Source organism: Fundulus heteroclitus, chromosome 11, assembly GCF_011125445.2.
Source record: "Fundulus heteroclitus isolate FHET01 chromosome 11, MU-UCD_Fhet_4.1, whole genome shotgun sequence".
NCBI classification, from domain to species: Eukaryota; Metazoa; Chordata; class Actinopteri; order Cyprinodontiformes; family Fundulidae; genus Fundulus; species Fundulus heteroclitus.
The window spans coordinates 21,852,801-21,874,975 of NC_046371.1; the positions used below are offsets into that span (position 1 = coordinate 21,852,801).

At 40.2% G+C, this 22,175-nt stretch overlaps 4 protein-coding genes across 5 annotated transcripts in view; 2 read left to right on the forward strand and 2 right to left on the reverse strand.

Moving 5' to 3' along the window:
- Window positions 1-440: 440 nt before the first annotated feature.
- On the reverse strand, window positions 441-10,601 carry bicdl2 (BICD family like cargo adaptor 2). Of its 2 annotated transcripts, XM_012855257.3 has the most exons (10): window positions 10,502-10,601; window positions 9,567-9,986; window positions 4,642-4,857; window positions 4,420-4,536; window positions 3,022-3,168; window positions 2,721-2,867; window positions 2,333-2,407; window positions 1,951-2,033; window positions 1,660-1,774; window positions 441-801 (listed from the first exon to the last, which is right to left on the reverse strand). In XM_012855257.3, exons 2-10 carry the CDS (start codon window positions 9,810-9,812, stop codon window positions 631-633), a joined length of 1,317 nt encoding a protein of 438 aa, XP_012710711.2. In that variant the 5' UTR covers window positions 9,813-9,986; window positions 10,502-10,601; the 3' UTR covers window positions 441-630. The 2 variants fall into 2 exon arrangements, with proteins under 2 accessions (XP_012710711.2, XP_012710713.2); XM_012855259.3 differs by lacking the exon at window positions 2,721-2,867.
- Window positions 10,602-12,347: 1,746 nt separating this feature from the next.
- On the forward strand, window positions 12,348-16,920 carry mia (MIA SH3 domain containing). Its single transcript, XM_012855263.3, has 4 exons — window positions 12,348-12,599; window positions 13,512-13,645; window positions 16,173-16,283; window positions 16,372-16,920. The coding sequence occupies exons 1-4, from the start codon at window positions 12,482-12,484 to the stop codon at window positions 16,393-16,395; spliced, it is 387 nt and encodes a 128-aa protein (XP_012710717.1). The 5' UTR covers window positions 12,348-12,481; the 3' UTR covers window positions 16,396-16,920.
- A 554-nt stretch (window positions 16,921-17,474) lies between these two features.
- On the reverse strand, window positions 17,475-19,226 carry cryabb (crystallin, alpha B, b). The gene is made up of 3 exons (XM_012855264.3): window positions 18,849-19,226; window positions 18,543-18,665; window positions 17,475-18,468 (listed from the first exon to the last, which is right to left on the reverse strand). Exons 1-3 carry the CDS (start codon window positions 19,026-19,028, stop codon window positions 18,277-18,279), a joined length of 495 nt encoding a protein of 164 aa, XP_012710718.1. The 5' UTR covers window positions 19,029-19,226; the 3' UTR covers window positions 17,475-18,276.
- Window positions 19,227-20,441: 1,215 nt separating this feature from the next.
- The window catches only part of LOC105919793 (cilia- and flagella-associated protein 54), a 35,030-nt gene continuing 33,296 nt past the window's right edge, over window positions 20,442-22,175 (forward strand). The window contains 2 exon segments of the mRNA XM_036143114.1: window positions 20,442-20,704; window positions 20,890-20,995. Of these exon segments, the coding sequence (XP_035999007.1) occupies window positions 20,559-20,704; window positions 20,890-20,995 (252 nt within the window). The 5' untranslated portion in view covers window positions 20,442-20,558.

The following is a 22,175-nucleotide window of genomic DNA, read 5'->3' on the forward strand; positions in this document are numbered from 1 at the left end:
AAAATTCATAAAAATATCCACTGACAGTCTCACTCCAAACTAACAGAGCTTAGTTTTTTTAGGCTGTAAATACTTCAAAATGTGTTTTACTCAGAGGGAAAGGATAGAAATATTGTACTTTGACATTTTCTAATAAAATTTTCTATTTTTTCCATCAGATAGAGGCTCAAACTAAACCAGAATAATGGATAAAAAAAAACATTCAACTGGTCAGAGGTTCCAAAGACGGATCAAATTTCCGCTCCTCTGCACATCTATGAACGGCTCGATCTTTTAAAAGAGGATAAATGACTATTTCTTAGCTTTTTCTCTAAGAGATTGCGTTGCATGATTCACTGCAGAAAAGAAACTATTGACCTCTACTTCTTCCTGACAAAAGCGAGCAACAGTGTTTTTCTATTTACACGAAAAAGAAAAAAAAAATAACACTGCAAAAAAAATAAAATCACTTAAGATTTTAATGTTTTTATATAAATTCTGAAATCATTAATATGCTTTACATATATACATGCGCAGAGAAAGGATACCTTCAGATATTTTGTAAACATTTTACTTCCTGACGCCGATATTGACCATAGTGTCCAGTATCTGGTGTCAAAAGGACCGAGGAGCAAACATGGAAGCTGTCTCTTATTTGTCCTTGAATAAAGAAGAAAAGAAGCTTTTTCCACCTTCGCCCCTCACTCTCAAAGACTTGCTTCTTTGGAGTCCAACAGTGTTCTCCTTCTCTCGCTGGTCTTCCTTCTTCTTCTCCTCTTCTCTTTGAAGCACCTGTTGATTGATGACGAAGCGCATGTCCTCCTGCAGTGGCACAAAATGGTAGATATTACAAATAGTTATAAGGTCTTGCTCAAAGATGCAAGGCTGAAGGAAATTATAGTTACTTTAGATTATACAAAAGTTGTTGCTACAAGTCAAGATCTCAAAAAAAGTTCTCCATCCATCCATTGTCTACACCCTGGCCCAGGCTGGCCCGACATCGCTGGTTGCGCTCCTCGGGCGTTGGCTTTGGGTCCTCCTTCCGGTACCACATGAAACTGGTACCGGAAGGTACCAGACTAATTCTTTGGCTAATTCTGGTGCATTTGCAGCAATGCTAATTAATGTGCTCTTTCCCTGTCAAATAAATAAATTAAATTAAATTAAAATATTCATTAATACACAAACCCAACCGCGGACAACATTTACTGCCTATTGACAGGCATAACGTTGCCACCTCAGCAAAAGAAAAATAGTGTTTAATTGGATAACAAGAAGAAAAGCTCATTGCATCAGGGATATATTTAGAACAATATCTAATTATTTCAAAATACATGTTCATCATGTCATCCCTAAAGCACTGTTTTTGTTACAGTTTAATACAATATAATAACTTGTAATGCAGTAATTCAGTTCTAGTTAACGTCATAATATTTTAAACAAACTTACAAGTTTTTACAAGCTCCTACCATATGAATATTTTACAGTAAGGCCTTGCACTGAAAAGTTTCCTTTTTTTTCCTGCATGTGTGTTTATGAACGCCGGTACAGATGTGTGGCTTCCTGCTATTCCTTTTAGAATAGATGTTATTATAGTCCAGATTTAAAACTTTAATGTATTGGCTGAACATGTCCAGAATAAAGTTTTTAATCAATAAGCACCGTCATACAGAGACTCACCTGCCAGGCTTCCAGCTCTTGGGACAGCTTCACCTTCTGTTTGATGGTGTTGAGAAGCTGCTGATTGAGGGAATCTTTCTCCTGGCGGACCTTAGCCAATTCATCCTCCAGAGAACTGGAGACAAAAAGTAACATTTAGCCTTCAAATATATATATATATATATATATATATATATATATATATATATATATATATATATATATATATATATATATGTTTTCAATAATATAAAGAAAGCAGATAAAAGAAAGTCTACTAGTCTAATGAAGGGCTTGATGGTGCAGCATCACCTGTAGCTCTGCTTTTCTGTGCTGCCTCTGAAGGGCTTGACTTCGTCCCTCAGAGACTCGAGCTCTTTTTGTTGAGACTGGAGCTGCAAGGGCAGAACATATATATATATATATATATATATATATATATATATATATATATATATATATATATATATATATATATATATATATATATATATATATATAAAAAATCAGTTTTCTTATTTGATATTTTTGGGAATGTTTTTAACGTGTCTATCAAAATCATTTTCCCATGGAACATAGTTGTTTTTTTGTTGTTGTTTTTATAACTATCCCACCCCAAGTGATGTGATTTCCTCTACTCTGGTGGCCTGTAGATTAATTTAAATCATTTCTGAATGTGAGTCTTAACTTATACCTCCTCCTTTAATGCTTGTATTTCTTCATCTTTGGCCTGGAGTGCAGAGGAGTGAGCAAGAAGAGCCTCTGTAGCCTATAAATAACAAAAACAAAAGTACAACACGCTGAAGCAGACTTTATCACCTTATGGTGGTTTCTGTGCCAGGTTTCCAATAATATATCAATATATATATATATATATATATATATATATATATATATATATATATATATATATATATATATATATATATATATATATATATATATATCAATAATGTATCACTTGTGAACATAAGTTAGTACCAGTGACTATTAATAAAAAGGATGTGAGTAGATGGTCAGAATTAGCAGACGGTCTCTGGATTCGACTGTAAAGTTTCCAGCGTGTGTGTTTCTGCGGGTACCTGGGACTGCTGAATTTCACTGAGCAGAGACAAAGGTTGTGTGTGCGTACTGTCCAGGAGGCTCTCCTCGCCCAGGTTCAGAGCTTTTTGTTGTAAAGAGTGATTCAAGGTGCGTAACTCAAACATAACCCCCTGCTCCTGCTCTATCTACGTACACACACACACACACACACACAACACACACTGTAAGAGTGAAGCAGGAGCACCGTGTAGGATCTTAAAGCAGTTGTGTTAGTTATTTCTGTTAGTGGTGAGTGGTTTTATTATTGGGCTAGCAGCAACTCTAATGCCTGATCCTCACTTCAGCTTCCTTCTCAGTCAGTTTAACGTGGAGTTGTGACAGTCTGTCCCTCAGTCCGTCTCTCTCCACACGGAGCCTCTGGCTGTCCACCTCTGAAGCTTTTAGCTGCGTCTCCATGTGCGACAGCCGCTCCTGCAAAACTCTGTTCTGTGTAAGAGGAACACAGGGAGGATGGTAAATTTGACATGCATTGATTCATAAAAGGAGGTTAAATTATGTTTATTTCACACTTCTGAATGTTTTTGATTTATTTTAGCATGTCAACCACTCGTGTGAATTTTATGGAGTTTTTATTTGGAGTTTTTAAAATGATGAAATGGGAATCAGCAGAACAATGTAAACCATTTGAAATTTAGGAATGATTGAAGCTCAGGTCTGAAACTTGCACTGAAATTTTTAGCGGATGCACCGCACCGATCAACTATCTGGATACTTTGACCTTCAGTCCTTTACCGTACAAAATATACAAAGTGCACAGCTGTGTTGTGAAAAGGTATTTGCCCCTTTACAGATCGCTTCAGTCTTTTATTATACTTTCTATTTGACATGGGTAAACGTTCCAGATCATCAAACTAATTGTAAAATCAAAATATACAACTGGTGTAAATTCAAAAAGGAATTTTTAAACAAAGATTTGATTTATGAAATGTAAAGTTTTTTTCCTATTCACAAAAGAAGGCCACAAAAAGGAAGCACAACATCTAAAGCAGTGCAGGCTTCACCCGGATCACTCTCGCTAAGCATTCGTGATTAAACAATAAGGTCAAAAAGCACAGCTGAGGTTTGCAGAGAAACTGATAAGAGGAAAAATTGCTTGTCAGGTTTGCTTTTCATCTCATCTGGCTTGAACATCATTTTGCAAAAACAACATCAGACCATCGCTCATACAGAGCAGTGGTGGTGTGATAGTCTGGGCTTATTTCGCTGATTCAGGACCTGTACGACTTGCAGTACTTGAGGAGCCACGGATTCTGACTTTTACAAGATAATTAAGATGATTGATTGGCCATCAGTCACTTTAAGGTCGAAAATCCACCAACAGGTCCACCACTGATTGGCTTGAAATAAATAAATATTTAAGTCAAAGTCTGGACCTAATCGGATTAAAGGGTTGTGGCATCACTTGAAACAGGCCGTTTGTAAAACTCTTTAGTGCAGTTAATAAATAGTGATGGAAAAGACTCGTTGACAGTCATTGTAAATGCCTGGTGGAAGTTGTTTAGAGGACTATTATTATTTTTTATTACTTATTAATTTATTCTAATCTTCTTATAATATTAGTTTGATGATTTGAAACATTTATCTGGGAAAAAACAAAAAACATGAGAAATCTGTAAGCAGGAAAATACTTTTTCACAACACCGCAGTCAAACAGTAGTGAGAAAACTCTAATAATACCTCAGCTTGGATATTTTCTAATTGCGTGAGGCTGATGTTTCGGCTAAACGATGAATCCTCCATCTCTTCTCTGAGGGCGCGGAGCTCAGTCCTCAGGGTGTGCTCCAGTGTTACAGCCTGGAAACGTGTGGGAGATGCGAAGCTGTGAAACCTGTTTGTCTGCATAGAAGGCAAAAATGTTCATACAATGTGACTCAGCACACGGGGCAAACAATATCCAACCTCAGCCAGCTGTTCCACCAGCCTCTGGTTGTGATTGGCCAACTGAGTCATCTGCTCGCTGTCATCTTTTCGCCGGTCCCGCCCCTCGCTGTGGTATTTCTCCAGCTCGGCCCTCAGCAAAGCTAAATCTGCAGCGAGCTCTGACTCCTTCTGCCCAGACTCCAGCTCGTTCATCTCCAGCTTCCTCTGCAGGACGTGCTTCTCCTGCTGTAAAGCCTGAGACAACAAACTGCACATTAACCCACTTTATGACATCGATAAGGAGTGTATAAACATCAGCAGAGCCGGCCCAAGGCAGAAGCTAAACAAGCCGCTGTATGTGGCTCCCAAACCGTCAGGGGATTTTAATACAGACGGCAGATTGAAAAAATGTTGATGTTTGTTTAGAGAGAATGACAACACTGAGCTGATTTCAGCATATGAAATTAAACACCCATCCCTCCAACTTATTCCGCTTATCTGGGGTCGGGTCGCGGGGGTAGCAGCTTCAGTAGGGAGGCCCAGACGTCCCTCTCCCCAGCCACTTGGGCCAGCTCCTCAGGAGGAACCCCAAGGCGTTCCCAGGCCAGCCGGGAGACATAGTCCCTCCAGCGTGTCCTGGGTCTTCCCCTGGGCCTCCTCCCGGTGGGGCGTGCCCAGAACACCTCACCAGGGAGACGTCCAGGAGGCATCCTGACCAGATGCCCGAGCCACCTCAACTGGCTCCTCTCTATGTGGAGGAGCAGCGGCTCTACTCTGAGTCCTCCCCGGATGACTGAGCTCCTCACCCTATCTCTAAGGGAGAGCCCAGACACACTACGGAGAAAACTCATTTCAGCCGCTTGTATCCGGGATCTCGTTCTTTTGGTCACGACCCAAAGCTCGTGACCATAGATGAGGGTAGGAACGTAGATCGACCGGTAAATCGAGAGCTTCGGCTTTTGACAGACCGGTACAGCATCTTCTTCACAGCAGACGCTGCACCAATCCGCCTGTCGATCTCCCGCTCCATCTTCCACTCATTCGTGAACAAGACCCCAAGATACTTGAACTCCTTCACTAGGGGCAGCACATCCTCCCCAACCCGGAGGAGGCACTCTACCCTTTTCCGGTTCAAGACCATGGTCTCGGATTTGGAGGCACTGATTTTCATCCCAGCCGCTTCGCACTCGGCTGCAAACCGCTCCAGTGAGAGCTGTAGATCACGCCCTGATGAAGCCAATAGGACCACGTCATCCGCGAATAGCAGAGACGCAATCCTAAGGCCACCAAAGCGGATCCCCTCAACACCTTGGCTGCGCCTAGAAATTCTGTCCATAAAAGTTATGAACAGAATCTGTGACAAAGGGCAACCTTGGCGGAGTCCAACTCTCACCGGAAACGAGTCCGACTTACTTATTAAATTTTTTAATATTGCATTTTTTAAATTAAAGGGGACATATGCTTTTCAGTCCTTCCTTTTCACATTGAAATCATTCAGTTGTGGTCTATAGAAAGTGGAACTCCAATTCTTCTGAAATCCTCTTCAATTTACCCTGACGTACAATTGTTAAAAAAAATGTATAAAGATATCTACACAACCGCTGGACAGACTATATTAACATTTTTGCATTCCCAGAGACTCCAAGCGCACACCAAAATCCATTTTAAGGGCTGAAAAAATGGATTTTGATTATGTCCCCTTTAAGGTTTTATGGAATGGGCGAGTTTACTTAAAGTTGGAGTTGAGTTAACTTTTTTGAGTGCTTTCACAATGAAGTTGTTTTTATGGTTCACTTAATTTAACACAAACTGTATTCCTTTGAGTTCTTTGAGTCTCATTATTTTTAGATTCTTGATTAAGTTTAACCAAAAAAAAAAAGCCAAAGATTCCCCATAGCTGCTTAACTGTTTTTGAATTATCCTATTGAGTAGTCTCGCACTACTCATATGGTAACCTTTCTGTACATATAAAATGTTTTTTTTTCTTTTGGTTTGCTGCTATATTCCTGACAAACGACAAATACTTATAATGTTTCTCTTTTTCCTTCTGTTTTTACTTGCGACAAAATTTCCCTCAAATTTATGTTGTGAATGTACAGTTCAATGACAATAAAGTCCAAGTCAAGCCTGTTTTTAATGTCCATTTGTCTATTTTAGAGAACAGTGGAGCAGAAATCTTTCACAACAGCAGCTGTCTGGGTCTAAATGGTGGAAAATATATTGCCTCTTGAACAAATAATAGGTTATAGATTTTTACAGGCAGCAGTTTGACCCGAATGTTGGACTGAAATGAAAAGAGCCTCGTGATACTTTATTTACAGTGTAGCATTAATAAAAAATTATAATAATACTTGGTCAAACATTAGGATAGTTAATGGAGAGACATGACCTAAATCACATAAATGCCCGTCTACTACTAAACAGATGAGTTACATGCATTGCTGGAAGCTAAACACTATGAACTTGTTCTCTCATAAGGAGAAACCTGCACCCAGGGCCAGATTTAAGAGGATTTGGGGTGCCAGGGCTGCTTTATTTTCTTCTTTTGCCTATAAAAATGACAATAAAGTGATAGCTTGATACATTCTTTATTGGTTTCATTGCCTTAGAAGGTCTTGACCTAATGAAATTAAAGTTTTCCTCAAAACTTCTTTACATTCCTCTGTTCTGAAATATTTCACATAATTATTTCAAAGAAATGTCTACATAGATCCATTAGCAAAGGAAGAGAGACCCACAATGTTACACACAAAGAAGCAGATGTGGGGGACGCACCTGAACTTTCCTGGGGCTTGGTTTTTGAAACTGGAATTAATAAATGCCATTTGTTTGATACACAAACATCTAACAGTGATACGGATCTCAAGTATTGAACATGTTTGGTGAATAAACACTTATTGCTAATTTTAGGCTGAAGGGGATTGTGCATCTTTCATCTTTTTTTAGTAATTATTTAGTCTGTAGATTCTGTTCCTTCTTGTTTCTTGTCATTATTTAGTATTGTGTTCATTGTGGATTTGGTTGGTTTATTCTTGTTTATGTAAGATCCTTACTTTCCTGCCTTTCTTCGGTTCAGTTAGTGCGTTTATTTAGGCCAATTCTGTTTATCCATTGTGGTTTTGTATTATTGTTTGGTTATGTTTCCCCTCAACGTCATTGCACCCCGACTCCCTCAGCTTCTCACCTTCATTTCAATCACCCGTTGTCTCCCTATTTACTTCCACCGGCTCTCCTGCTGTCTTCTCTATTCCTTCCCTCCCCATTCAAACCACTGGCTCCTCTTCCTCCTTGTCGGATGCTCAGTTATGCTACGGCCTGTTTCTGGTCTGCTCCCTGTTTTATTCCTGGTCCTTGTCCTCGCTTACCCTGTCTGTGATTTTTGCTATCTGTATTTATAAATTATTAATTCATTCATTATTACTCTTGTCTGCCCTTTAGTCCATCTACAACTCCACACGTGTTGTTCAGGTGTGAGTTTGACCCAGTCTTTAACATAATCTCTTCAAATCTGCTAAAAAAACAGACCCACTGCATGACGCTCTCCCCTCCTAACACCTCTGTGGGTGTTTTCAGGGCGACTTGCAGCACCATTCACCTTTACCATTCCTCACAATATGTAGTGCTTGTGAGGAAACCTAAAGAGTTGCATTTTGGGTCTCATCTGACAAGACTGTATTCTCGACTTGCACTATTTACCTGGCTTGTCCAAATGTCTGTCCATCCGTCACAGAGCATTGCAGAGGACAGACAACCATGTATTGTATGCACACTTTCTGACTTAGGGGTAATTCAGTGAAGCCAGTTAATTCAGCCAAAAGGTTTTTGGACGCTGGAAGTAAGCGTGCCTGGAAAGAGCCAACGCACACACAGGAAAAACATGCGAAAAAAACAGTTGTTGTGGCTTTGCAGCGACAAGGTCCCTTGGCCTCTTGACCAAATGTTTACATTTCAATCAAGCTGCAAAATGCTTCTCAACTGTAGTGGAGTCTTGTAGACACTAGATGTAGTTTTGTGAAAAATCTGTTTATGCCTATTCCAGGTATTTTCTGAAAATCTGGGAAGAGTGATGCTTGGCTCTTAAACAATAGTTCTGATCTTTTTTATTTCTTTCACCTTCCTGGTTACAGCCATTTTGGTGGATAGATTGGTAATAGGGAAAAGTTTTGTCAGTGCAAATTCTCAGTCGTCTGGTCCAAGGCTGAAAAAGGAAGGCTCAATTTCTCAAAAAAAGTTTTTTCTCTTAACTTTCTCAGTTAGAAGCTGAGAAATATTTCCATAGGCCATCAATCAGGACTATTTTATTAAGTAGTAGTAAAAGAGGGCAGAACCCCTTTTTTTAAAAAAAAATTACGGATTTCAGCTTTTTTCATGGCTCTATGCCTTTTTGCAGCTTCTTTTCTTTTTCTGTATAACAAAGTTTCCAGTGTCCTTTTTGCAAATAACATGATTAATGTTTAAAGTTGCTTTTTTATCCCTATGTATTTACAGATTACTTGGGTTGCTCCTGAACACTGATGTGACTTTTCACGTTAGTGGCCTCATTAGAAACATATTTACTGAGGAAAACATGTTAAATTCCTGTTTTCCCGCTGTAAATCGGTTGTTTTAGAGAGCAAGTTTCACTGCATTTTACCCAGAAAACAACATTCAGAATGAATGTTGAAATGATCGTTGAATGTTTTCACAGAATATAAGCTCAGATGCCATGACACAACATAACGCGCTCTATTGCAGCAAGCTTTCATTCCAGACCTATTGGTCACTATTGGTGGATCAACACTGGGTAAAAACAATTTCTATTTTAGGTGGGGAATGAGTTTGATGATTGTTGGACCAGCACACACTTAAAACCATCACATCTATTTCAGCTGGACTTTTTCCTGTTCATATTTAGAGATAATATCTGACTCTTTGCTGTTATGTTTTGTTTTTTTTAAATTAGCCCAGAGCTGTAATCTCCTCACCTCCACCTCTCTCTCTCTGTGGCGCAGAGTTTCTGCCAGCTCCTCGTTCTTCTCCAGCAAAGCCTGGCCCAGCTCCGCAGCCAGTATCAGGTCGGTCTCTATCGCTCCCCTGCCATCCCCACCCTCAGGGGGGGACGAGGCCGACTGCAGGGCAAAGGAGAGAGACACCGAAGAGGACGAGGAGAGAGGAAAGAAGGAGTCTTCCAGGCTGGGCGAGGGGAGGCTGTTTTTCCTGGGAGTGAACATGACTGACGCTTGTTGGCTTTGAAGGGATTAGTTTGAAACCATGACCTCCTTGGCTGGTGGATGACTTGCCCAGAGTCAGACAGGTGCAGGACGGATACCCATCCCTCGTGCTTTCATTCAGTTTCCCCACTGCATTCCTCAGTCCTTCAGAGCTCCTCCTCTTCAGAGACACATCTGTAAGAAAGCCACACAGAAGCTCTTAGAAAGGCTTAGCGTGACAACTTGTTTTCTGCCGATACAATCTAATGACCTCACACAAGGAGGTCTTTTGTCTGGCTGGTGATTTGGTTACTCGGACCAGAAAAAAAAAAAAACCCAGCTCCTCTATTATCATTGTTCTGGCTCCCCTCCCTACATTCCACAGGCTGTGCGAGCAGAGCGTTTCAGCCCTGAGCTGAGAGGAAAGGCTTCGGGAACAATTACGACCAGAAAAGATTGTGTTTTCATTTCTACCCACTTTAATGAACGTGATGCTGTTCTAACACAAATTTCATTCAAAACGCCATTTCCCCTATGAGGTCATCCGGCCGACTCTTTGACGAAACGCTCTAGTTTCACCTGCCAAAGCCATTAAATACATACATCTTCCCAGTTAAATCACTTTAAAACTTATTTTAAAGTGTAAATAATATTATTCTATTATTCTAAAAAAAACTTCTTCTGGGTAAAAGAAGCAGAAGCTGTCTTACCTGCTGGTTCTCAGTCACCTCCGGCCAACAGGAACACTCTGTCTGTTTGGTGTTGTGTGTGTGTGTGTGTGTGCACATTTTGTCTGTGTGTCCGGGAATATTTGCGCAAGAGAGGCTCAGCTGGTTTCCCTGGCAGTGGAAACATACGGTATGTAAATACAAGCTGAGGGCCACGCCTCCTCCTGAGCTACAAAGGTGTAAAGGAAACATGCAGAGAGTCAGAGGCAGATAAAGCAGGTGCTGCTCGGACATCTAGTGGCTGAGCAGGGATGTTAAAAGGTAGATTAACTTCGAGCAACTTGGTGTCTAAAACTGCAGGTTTGGTATAGAGCAGTGTTGTAGTCAAGTCACTATGCCTCGAGTCCGAGTCCAGGTTCGAGTCACCAGTGTTCAAGTCCGAGTCAAGTCCAAGTCATTAAAAAAAAATCTGAGTCGAGTCCGAGTCGAGTCCACTACTCATCCGAGTCAAGTCCGAGTCAAGTCACTATTGATCCAAGTTCGTTGTAGGAACATGCCGTGACGTGTGATGTATGACATGAATCAGTAACATTCCAATGCACTATTAACTCTTTCGCTGTAGTTACCCTTGGTTTTACTCGGTAAAACTACCGCTTTTTCCAAGTCTAAGACGTCTCCTAACCGTGGTTTTTAAACATTGTTGTTATGGAACGTGCAACAGCGACTCGAGGTACGCTGATAGGCCGCATATGAAGGATGTTATAGCCGCAAGCGGCGTCGATCGGCCCTCGCAGCCAAGCGCACTCCGGCCTATTGGCCACCGCCGCGGCTCTGGCCGGCGGGCGGGGTTCGCTCACCGCCGCGGCTCCGGCCGGCGGGCGGGGTTCGCGCACCTCCGCGGTGCCGGCCGGCGGGCGGGCCGCCCGCCACCGCAGATGCTGTCACGCATTTTCCTCGCCCGTCCACCGGGCGATTCCCACAAACGCGTTCGGCAGCGTTCCCCCATGACTCACAACAAATCTGGTGTGGATCGGTCGTTGCAGAGAGGAGATACAGCCGTTGGATAATGATAATGCATTTGGCCACCGGACCGGACTAAATTGTTCGGCGGGCCGGAAAATTTATACCGATTCCTGGACGGTGACTACAAACAGAAAAAAAACGGCTGATGACGCAATGAACGCCGAGCAGGAGAAAAACATCGACTTACCTTTCTATCAACTCAGCCCGTTTCCCAGTCTTTCTAAGCCCTCGACACTCAATCCATCGTTTGAGCTGAATGTTGGTATGTTGTTCCATAGTTCTACCAGTAAAAGGGGCGCCTGGACATCCTCTTGTGAAAGTTTAACAGCTGTAAAGTCGATCATATCGTTGTGTCTGTTGCATGTGTAACGGCTGGTTGCTACGTGCGCTCTCACACTGTTTGCCCATCCTTAGCGGCAAGGGGCGTTGCTCATGAGATGGTGACGTCACGTGCGCGGTACGACATTTAGATATTAAAATCATACACCAAATAATATTCTAATGACATATTAAAATTATAGCCTAATGATATATAAAAAAAGTCGAGTCTTTTTCTCAATCTCCGAGTCAGAATGATCTGAATGTAGGAGTCCGAGTCCAAGTTCGAGTCATCAGTGCGCAAGTCCAAGTCAAGTCACGAGTCTCTAAATTTAGCTAATGACTCGGACTCGAGTTCGAGTCTCGGACTCGAGTACTACAACACTGGTATAGAGGGATGAGGATAAACGAGGACACAAATATGGGTCTGTTAACTGCAATCTGCCCCCCACCACCTCCTCCTCCTCCCATCCTGTTTACCTGCTTGGAGGGTTTCAAAGAGGCTCTCTGTTCATTTATGAGAAGGGGGCAGGGAGATTGCAGAAGAGAGGGGAGCTGACACCCCACCTCCTTTCAGGAGTCAGCAAGCAGAAAAAAAAAAGGAATAAAAAGCTAAGCAGGAAGCCTCATCGGTCATAAACCACGCTTTTTGTTTTGTTGTCGTGTTTTCTTTGTGCTGACATGGCGTTCAGACTCATCTTCGCTCTCTGTGCGATGCTATTCCTGGCAGTCTGCGAAGCTGGAAAGCAGATGCCCAAACTATCAAACAAGAAGCTCTGCGCCGACTCCGAATGCAGCCGTAAGTAGCAACAGCTTCTGTTTCTGCCTTTCTCAGCTATAATACCGATTATGTTATCTAACAATTGGAACAGATGAAAGAGAATGGCTGAGCTTTTAAAACAAATGTGCATATAGATTAAAAAAAAATACTGTTGTGTGTCGGTTGTTTTGCACTTCTGTAAAGCCAAAATTGAGTGTCTCAGAAATGCTGCATAAGACAAAAATTGTTTTATTGTAGAAATCACATGGACGATTGTTAATAAGACAAAAGAAGGTCATTGCCAAATAACCCAGACATTCACATATTGCTGAATCCAGGCATATGGATGAAAAGTTGAGTGGAAGGAAAACGGTGCACATGCAACAGGAATTGCATGTGTTATGCGCCATAGCACAGAAAGGATTAGGAACCAAAGCCCGTTAGTTTAGGAGAGATTCATAAGGTGAGGACATACATAAAGAATCCTTTATTGTCACCATGTGCTACTGTGGCGAAATTACCTTTAAGCCAGACACTAGCTCAGAATGTACAGGGAAAAAAAGTAGACAGAAGACTTATTTACAGGGTTTCTGATCCTCTCCATGCCACATTACATTTATGCTGTAATTCATACAGAAGGAACCCGAACTAAGTACTGAGTGCATATGTAGATATGCTTTTAAGTAGGTCCCCATTTCTGTGTTAAAAATCCTTTTTATTGGTCTACTGTGATATTCCAACCGTCTGACAATAGCAAGCCGTAATCAAAGTTAACAGACATAAAAGCTTGAAATATATCACCCTGTGTATATTTATTAGTTTTAGTTTTTGAATCTAATTACTAAAATGAAATGACCTTTTGATGATTTTTAGATTTTCTGATATGTATCACTATTACAGACCTGAAAATCTTCCAGACCCCCAGAAATCTTATACTATATGCTCCTACAGATCCAATCCTGATTGCCCGTGCGCTGCAGGACTACTACCCTGGAGACTGCAGGTTCATCCCCATCCGGCAGGGGCAGCTCGTCTATGTTTATGCAATGCTGAAGGACAGAGGGAATCTCTTCTGGGCTGGCAGTGTGAGTAATAAATAATCAAATTAATGCAGGAGGAGTTAGGTCTTAATAGATGTAAAGTCTGGACAAAGTTTATGATGATGTTGGTTAAACCTAAGACATGATCATATTTAATATCTGTGACATTTAGGAATACAACTTTGCACTGCTAATTGAAAGGTGGGATATAATTCAAAAACACTGAAAGGCAAATTCACTTTATATCCATATATGCTGTTACAGAAAACAAATGGGGTTGCAGTAAAGTAGATACTTTGAAGAGATGAAAGACAGGTTGAGTTGAGAATAAAATGGGTTATGGTAGTCTACTGCAAACTGTTGGGGCAACAAAAGGCTGCCAGCAACTTTTAACCCATCAGAATATCTTGTTTGTGGTCATTTTATTTTTTTTCAAGTCTGATGAGAAAAAAACAAATTTTTAAGACTGTTTAAAGTTTTTTTAAAAAAAAGAAAAAAAAGAAAAGAATAGAAAACATCTTTATTCTCCAGTCTTGTTGTGTAAGGAGACTCTTGGCTTGCAAACAAAACTGTTGACATTTAATTGAAATGTGAAAAGGCTTGTTTCTGAAATGTAGAATCTGATAGAGTTTTTTCTTCACCAGTTTTTATGGTTCCAATCACAGTGTACAAATGTACGCCTTAGTCAGCCTTGGGGCATGTCAACAATTACAGGGGCCAAGGACAACCAAGCAAATACTGGCTGCAGAAGTCTTTCCATCCAAGCCTTCAATGTTCCAAGTAAACACATGCAAGCTCCAGGTTGAGTCAAAAATCAAAATGTGCTTTGCCTGAATCATGTCCTAAGTCTTATATGACTAAGTTAAACAGAAATTTAATTTGATTACATGATTACAGAGCAGGCAAAAATATATTTTTACACACACACACACACACACACACATATATATATATATATATATATATATATATATATATATATATATATATATATATATATATATATATATATATATATATATATATATATATATATATATATATATGTGTGTGTGTGTGTGTGTGTGCGTGTGTGTCATGGTACAGTCAAGTTGGTAGGTTGAGTAGTTTTGACATGGATTGGATAGCTTTTGTTTTTAATGAAATCATCAGTTGAAAGCTACATTTTAGCTTTTACTCAAGTTATCGTTGTATGACGTTTAAAAAAATTTGATGATCAGAAACATTTATATGGGAGAAGAAAAGCAAAAATACAAAAATATCTGTGAAGGGACTTAATACAAAAACAAGCCACTTCTCTAAAACACCAACAGACCTGACTTGTGGCATAGTTAAGGAGCTCTTGGGGGCCCCCTGCTGGTTAGGAAGCTCTAAGCAGCTGTTTAGTTTGTGGCTTGGACGAGGTCTGTAGATCTGTTAGTTCTGTTTCCCCCTTCATGTTACAGAAGAAATTAATTAATATATCAAACTAGCTTGTTTATTCAGTGGAAAATAAAAAAAATGGCTTCTGGTAATCATACAATGAATTATGCTGGACACATTTTAAGAAGTCCCTATTAGAAATAAAAACTGTAAAATAATGTAACAATTCCCAGACATAGATTTTAGGGCTATAAAAAATGTCTGATGTGATAGAAAATCTAGTTAATCAGTTAGCATCATCTGGATCCATAGTTTTCAAACGGAGGAGGTACATGGGCTGCCTATAGAAGAACTCAGAAGACATTTTGGTATTTTTTGCTAGGTAAATTTGATCAAATTAACAGTAATATAGAGCTAAAAATGAAAAATTTCCAGCAAATTTGTCTGTGCCTTGTCAGAATTATTCTTGCTTTCCTCATAAACAGAAGTGGATGACAGTGAACCAACAACAAGGACTAGTGGCTATTTGTGATGTGTTTGATAACCAGTGCAATTTATTAATTCATCTGCCCTTTCTCAAGGCTAACTACAATAATAATAATAACAATAATAATTAATAATAATATTAATAATAATCTTTATTGTCATTGCAACATACATTCTAATTAAATTTGTTCTCTGAATTTAACTCATCCCCTTGGGGAGCAGCAGGCTGCTCCTGTGCAGCGCACTGGAACTTGACAGCAATGTCTTTATGTCAATATGTTGCACATTCAAACACTGAAGGAATATGTTCACTAAAGGAGGTTGCAACGAACTAGTCCACAAGTGCAAATATTACTTTCTACTTCAGCTACCACTAAGTTTTAAAGACAGGGCAGGTTGGAGGTTGAAGTTGCTGATGGACTTACACATTTTCAGCTTAAAATTCGGACTTTAAGAGAACTTTCTGTTGATTTTTCTAACGTCAAACATAGAGATCGACATTTCTGAGTAAAAATGAAACTCATTGAAGCATGTCTTTCAACCAGACATGCGACATTAATGGAAAATAGTTATTCAGGATTTTTTATGACATCCCTCAGCACACTAGAAGACGCTGCGTTAGAATAACTGAATACTGTAGTATTCAGAAGAGTTGGAGTTCACTGAGATGATTCGAGTAATAACATCTTTGAGAAGCACTGACTTAGATATTGTGTTACTGCAGGTGCAAAGCACATATTATGGAGAACAGGAGGCTCGCATTGGTCACTTTCCCAGCAGCGTTGTGGAGGAAACACATGCTCTAATGCCAGCAACCACTGAAGTTAAAACTACCGTAAGTAGTTTTTTGCCTTACACAAATTAATGTATCTATTATTTGACAACTTCTTTTAATTTTACTGCTTTCCTTCTTTTTAATCCAGAACTGGGACTTCTACTGCAACTGATGCTGAAAAGACACACACACATGAAATAACAACAACACAAAACAGCTTTTCTTGACATCGAATTATGATCTAATCCAATTTAGCTCAAATCAGCATTTAAAGGAAAAAAGAAAATATCACAAAATGACTTTTATTGGAATCTGTATTTGTATTGTGGAAGCTTTCTCAGATGAAGGCTTTGATTACATACTGATTATTAATCAATGATGTATTATTGTTATTTTCCTTCACTTGTGATATGTCACACATCTCTCTTATGCTTTTCTGTGCTCTTGTTTTTTACTATCTAAGTGAGATTTAGGTGCCAACTTTACACAACAGGACTTTGTAGAATTCAATAGGATTTCGTGCAAAAATTAAATAAAAAATATGCATAACAATTTTCTGTACTTTTCTGTATCCAAAGGAAATTGAAATCACCTTTATCTTAAATTAATTAGAGTATAATTTTCCTGTCAACACTAACTGAGACACTTCAGCATTCAGTGCTTTTCACTTTGGGGGTAATAAACACTTCAACAGAAACTATTGGCATGCTTCATTACTCCTGTTGGTTGTACTAAAAGATGTGTCATTGACAAGCAATAATAGCCATTTAAAGATTATGTAAAAAAAAAAAAAAAAAATCAGCGGCTATGTCAGAACTGTATAGTGTTTTAAGGGTGATCTTTGCAAGAGAGTTTGTACCACCCTTTAAGATAGTGAAACACAGTTATTTTAAAGGAATTAACTTTTTGTATTAATCCCGGTCAGATTTACATATAGGCCACCTGGATTCATAAAATTATCAAACCAAAAGTGTAAAGTATGAATATTTCTTCTCTTAAATCCTTTTTTCAAGACAATGTCAAGTACCAAGTATTTTATTCTCTGGCAGTTATTCAGTGTGGTTTTGACAAAAAAAAAAAAAAAAAAGCTTGTCAAATCCTCTCAGTGTTGACAATGAAAGAGTTAGAATAATAATAAAAACACTCAAAGGTTGTCACTGTGAGGCCTAAACAGTTAAGCAGCCATACTGTTCGACTTCTGCTGTTGTGTGAAGTTATACTTTCAACAGAAATAAGGACGAAATAACCATACAAATTTGAGTTTCTTTGTTTATTCTAACTATTGTTTTCTATGTTAACATGTCAGCAGTCACAGCCAGTTTAACAACAACGGTGTTGGGTTCACAAGTAAAAATGCACTCACTGTCGATTACAGAACACATTGATGAGAATGGCTCTTGTGCTCATCCTTTACACTGCAACCTACTCCTGCCTGCTCTTTCTCCATTTGGCGCTCTCTCCATTTGGCGCCAACCTGGCCCTAAGTTTTTCTGTGGCTTTTTGAATAAAAAAAACAAAAAAAACAAGGGATCCCACAGATGCTCCTCCTCCTCTCTCACAGAAACCAGGGCCGTTATCACACAGAAAACAGAGCAAAGCTGGAATTTCTGTAATGAGTCAGACAATGTAAGTCTTAGACATCATTTTTTCCCCACCAAACCGAGCAAACTGGCTTCCCAATGGTTGGTTTGGTCTCCTCAATGCGGAGCTTTCTCAGGCTTTGTGTGATATTCACACACCTGGTGAAGGAAAGGAATATACTGGGAACAATTTAGGTAGATTTGTGGATATTTTTACCAAAAATAGCACTATGATTAAAAAAAAACGCATTTTCTGGAGCTTAATATAGAGATAGTTATATAGGCTCCAATTTTTGGTCCAGAGGTAATTGTCTTCAAGACCCATCACTTACTATAAGTAGTTAGCAGGTTAAGCATGTATTTTTTGTTTAGTTTTTTTTACTTGCCTGACCTATTTTGTGAGCCAAAATGCCAACATATAAACCAGTAGCAGTGGGTTAGTACTAAATTAGTTCCACAGCTGTCAGAGGGCTCTACATTTTTTGTTTCTGTGTGCCATCTTCGAAGGAGATGGGAATGCTGCGGTCTGGCCCGGAAGACGACCGAGGCGCCGCGATTATCAGCACGCCGTCGGAAGACAGATTGGAGGTGATGTCGGCCCCTAGCACGCCGGAGGGAAGCCTATACTTCCTCAGAAACTCTCTCGACACAAAGCCGTGATCATCCTGAAAGCAGAATTAGAGCGTTAGAGAAGAGGCAGCTGGAAGTTTTCCCTCAAATCTCGGCAGTCTCTCCTGACCTGTCTCTCCTCGTGTTTGGCCACGACCGTGATGAAATCGTCGCTGACATTGACGGACAGCTCGTCGGGGGAGAAGTGCTTCACATCCAGATAAATGACAAAGCGGTCCTTCTCCACCCGCATCTGTGCAGAAAATGTGTTAGAAGCAGCAAGTTGCTGTTTTCGTCTCAACGCAATCCCATCTGTTGCACTTAGGACTCTGACTAAAAACCCAAACATTTCACAAATGTGATTGGGAAACGCAGAGTTAACACCTTGAAATGATCGAATTAGTCCCATTAAAAGGTAAACTAAACAGCGCTTTACCTCACTGTGTCCATTTTCCGGCCAGTTGAACCAGCGCATGAACGAAGGCCTCATCCACGGGAAGGACCAGGAGAAGGGCCCCATCAGTGGCCAGTCAGCGAGCGGCTCGGCCAAGGAGAGGTCAGAAAACCGGCTTGGGAAAGTGCGGCGGTACCAGGGGTACTGAATGGGAATATCCATAGTGGGAGTCGGAGAATGTTGCAAGCTCAGAGCTGGTCTAACTCGGCTTAAGATGGGTACTGCTCAGCAGTCCTACGCTGCATTTATAGGCCTTTCCCTCCCAACCCATCCACTCCTCTCTAACCTCCCATGCCAACACTGGCAGCGAAACTGCGCCAACAGGCTGATCTCTCTGGAACAATGATGTCAACAGTTTGCCCCTCCATCGCCCTGACTGTTTCCTCTGTCCGATTGTTGTCCCCCCCACCCCACCCTACCCCGGCACAATTTTTCTCTCTCTCTCAGTCATGAGAGGACACTGGCAGGGAATATTGCTGATACCTCCAAGCTTATGCCCCAGGAAATACCCCTAACCGGTGTGGGAGAGTTTGTTTGGCGAATAGCTTACAGAGTATTAGCCAGCGGTCCTCCATGTGCCAGAAGCTTAGATCTGTGTGCAGAGTGGATGTGGGGTTGAATGAGAACTGATGAGTTTGTATGGGGCAGCATTAGATGAGTCTTTATCTGCATATCATTTTTGCAATGAGCTCAGATTTTAAAAGATGAATCCCATGCCATTGGTTGTGCCATCTGAAAGGTATTTGACCCCTCAGAGATTTCTTCTGTTCTGGCTTTTTTGTCTTGATAAAACATTTCAGGTCATCATACAATGAGTAAAAATAGAAAAAGCAAACTTCAAAAAATTATGATTCCATTTATTAATGAAAGAAATAGTTATAGATTATAAACCAAAACCAATCCCGACCTTAATTTTAACCCTAAACCTAATAACCAGTTGTGTCATCCTTGGCAGCTTCATCTGGTATTTTTTTTTACTTTCTTTTACATCACATGGAGTAACTTTGGCCTTCTCTTTTTGGCAGAATTGCTTTAATTCAGCCACATTGGAAAGTTTATGAATAAAAAAAAACTTACAAAACATTATAAGATTGTTGATCCATCTTTTAATCTGGTCATTTAAAACCATTAATCAATGTTATTCAATCCACTTTTAATTAAAGAGTCACTTTAACCTGTTTTGGGTTGACAACCTATAGTGACTTCAGGGTCAAATAATTCAACCCTCTGGGAGCTTATTCATCAAAAGGCTGAATCTGGATCAACTCGGTAATAAAAACAAGATACACTAAGCGGTTTTTAACACAGCATATCTAACCGGCCAATAACTAACATTTGAAACCATTAATTAATAATGCTGTGTCAAAGGAATTAACTCTGAAGTCAAACAAGTCTCAATAACCAGTATATCTTTAAATATTAAACGTACAATGTAATAGATATATTTTATTACTTTCTGTACTTCCGAAACCTTTCATAATCCACTGTGGGTTTTATTTATTTATTGAAATCATTTATTTATTCTATCTCAAAAAGATAACAAAAACGCTTTCCGTTGATGTTTTAACTTCCGGTGTTGTGCGCAACAACGGTCCTTCCATCGTTGCTATGGTGACGTCTCCCAACATCCGCGTCAAAGAGTTAGTTTAAACTTAATCCGTAGCTGCTTCAAATACTTTTCTGTCTACAGAAATGGACTTACCGGCCACGTATTACGGTCCGCTCGATAGAAAGAATCCCGTTCTTTCAGGTTTCAAACGAGAAACGGAATCATTTATAACGCTTATGAAACAAGTCACCTCGACGACGGGCCGCGACGGCAGCTCGTTTGCCAAAGGGTAAGAAAGTGATGAACCGTGATGACATTACGCACTTGTTTCCCCTCACTTCCGTTACTCCACGTTAAATCACACAAAAAATGTATCTCATGGTGTATGCGTAGCTATAACGTTTAGCACTGTTCAGTTTTTCTTCAAAGCAGAGGAAACAGCCTACTCTTGTCTGACATGCTTTTGTTTTTTAGGATTAAATTACTCGCGGATATACGGAAAAAGTACAAACACCGACTGCCAGAGAGGTTTTACCAGGAGCACCTGTTGCAGCTTGGAGATATTCTTTGTGGATTTAAGGTATCTTAATAAATAACAATTATACTGTAACATTTAGGCCCTGTTTACACGGCGTTTTCCGAAAAAAAAAAAAAAAACGGAAAAGTTTGGTTGCGTTTGTACTGTTCATCGTTGTTCACGCCAACTAGGCCGTGGGCCAGAATCTGTACGATGACTTTTCGTATGAACTGTCAAGGAGCAACTTTCTTCCACTGGGATAAGTTGCTACACATAGCAGTGATCTCAAAACACCAATGTTCCCACGTTTTCACTTGCACATTAATAAGTTATAGCCGATAAAAAATCTAAACTGTGGCGCACCGGTCCAAGGGATCACGTGATTCGATTTTTGCTGCTCAGCCAATCAGATCACTGTATTGTCAGCTGAGCGCGTTCACCGCGTCATCTCGGCTGCGCCCGTAAGGTGTTGTAAACATTTGTTTCCAGACGAAAAAAGTCAAATAATAGCATTTTGTGGCGCCAGTTGGAAAAGATCTTTATGGCAAGGAGAAAGAAATAGCCCAGTCCATCCATCATTCATTTTCTAACACGCTTTATCCCTGCTGGGTTCGCGAGGGGTCCCGGTGTCTATCTCCAGCTGTCAATGGGCGAGAGGGGGGTATAAACTGGACAGGTCGCCAGTCCATCGCAGGGCAGAAATAGCTCAGACTTTTGCCCAATTTACTGTGATATCACCAAGACCTGCTGCGCTAAGATAGCACAGCCAAACGACTTATTCCCGGCAGAATTTGATTCCACGTTAACAGGATCTTATGTAGTTATTGGACCTTAGCATTCGATACTGTCGATCGCTCCATCCTGTTAGAGCGCCTGGAGAAATGGGTTGGCCTCTCTGGTTCAGCTCTCAACTTGTTTAAATCCTACTTAAAGGACAGGGACTTTTTTGTATCAATAAGTAACTTTACTTCAGAAATTGCAAAAATCACATGTGGGGTTCCTCAAGGATCCATCCTGGGTTCCCTCCTCTTCAATATCTACATGCTCCCTCTTGCTCAGATAATAAAAAACAACAACATCAGCTACCATAACTATGCAGACGACACACAGCTTTACATCACCATGTCACCAGGTGACTATGAACCAGTTCAAGCACTGAGTAAATGCCTAGAAGAAATCAATGCATGGATGTGCCAACATTTTCTTCAATTGAATAAAAACAAAACTGAAGTAATAATCTTTG

Coding starts and splice junctions, on each gene's coding strand:
- cryabb (XM_012855264.3), bottom strand. CDS start 19,028: ATGGATATTCCCATTCAGTACCCCTGGTACCGCCGCACTTTCCCAAGC. Junction 18,666..18,848: donor CGGAAAATGGACACAGTGAG/GTAAAGCGCTGT, acceptor TTTTCTGCACAG/ATGCGGGTGGAGAAGGACCG. Junction 18,469..18,542: donor CCAAACACGAGGAGAGACAG/GTCAGGAGAGAC, acceptor TTCTGCTTTCAG/GATGATCACGGCTTTGTGTC.
- bicdl2 (XM_012855257.3), bottom strand. CDS start 9,812: ATGTTCACTCCCAGGAAAAACAGCCTCCCCTCGCCCAGCCTGGAAGAC. Junction 4,858..9,566: donor ACAGAGAGAGAGAGGTGGAG/GTGAGGAGATTA, acceptor TTGTTGTCTCAG/GCTTTACAGCAGGAGAAGCA. Junction 2,408..2,720: donor GTGAAATTCAGCAGTCCCAG/GTACCCGCAGAA, acceptor TGTTATTTATAG/GCTACAGAGGCTCTTCTTGC.
- mia (XM_012855263.3), top strand. CDS start 12,482: ATGGCGTTCAGACTCATCTTCGCTCTCTGTGCGATGCTATTCCTGGCA. Junction 12,600..13,511: donor CGCCGACTCCGAATGCAGCC/GTAAGTAGCAAC, acceptor ATGCTCCTACAG/ATCCAATCCTGATTGCCCGT. Junction 16,284..16,371: donor CCACTGAAGTTAAAACTACC/GTAAGTAGTTTT, acceptor TTTTTAATCCAG/AACTGGGACTTCTACTGCAA.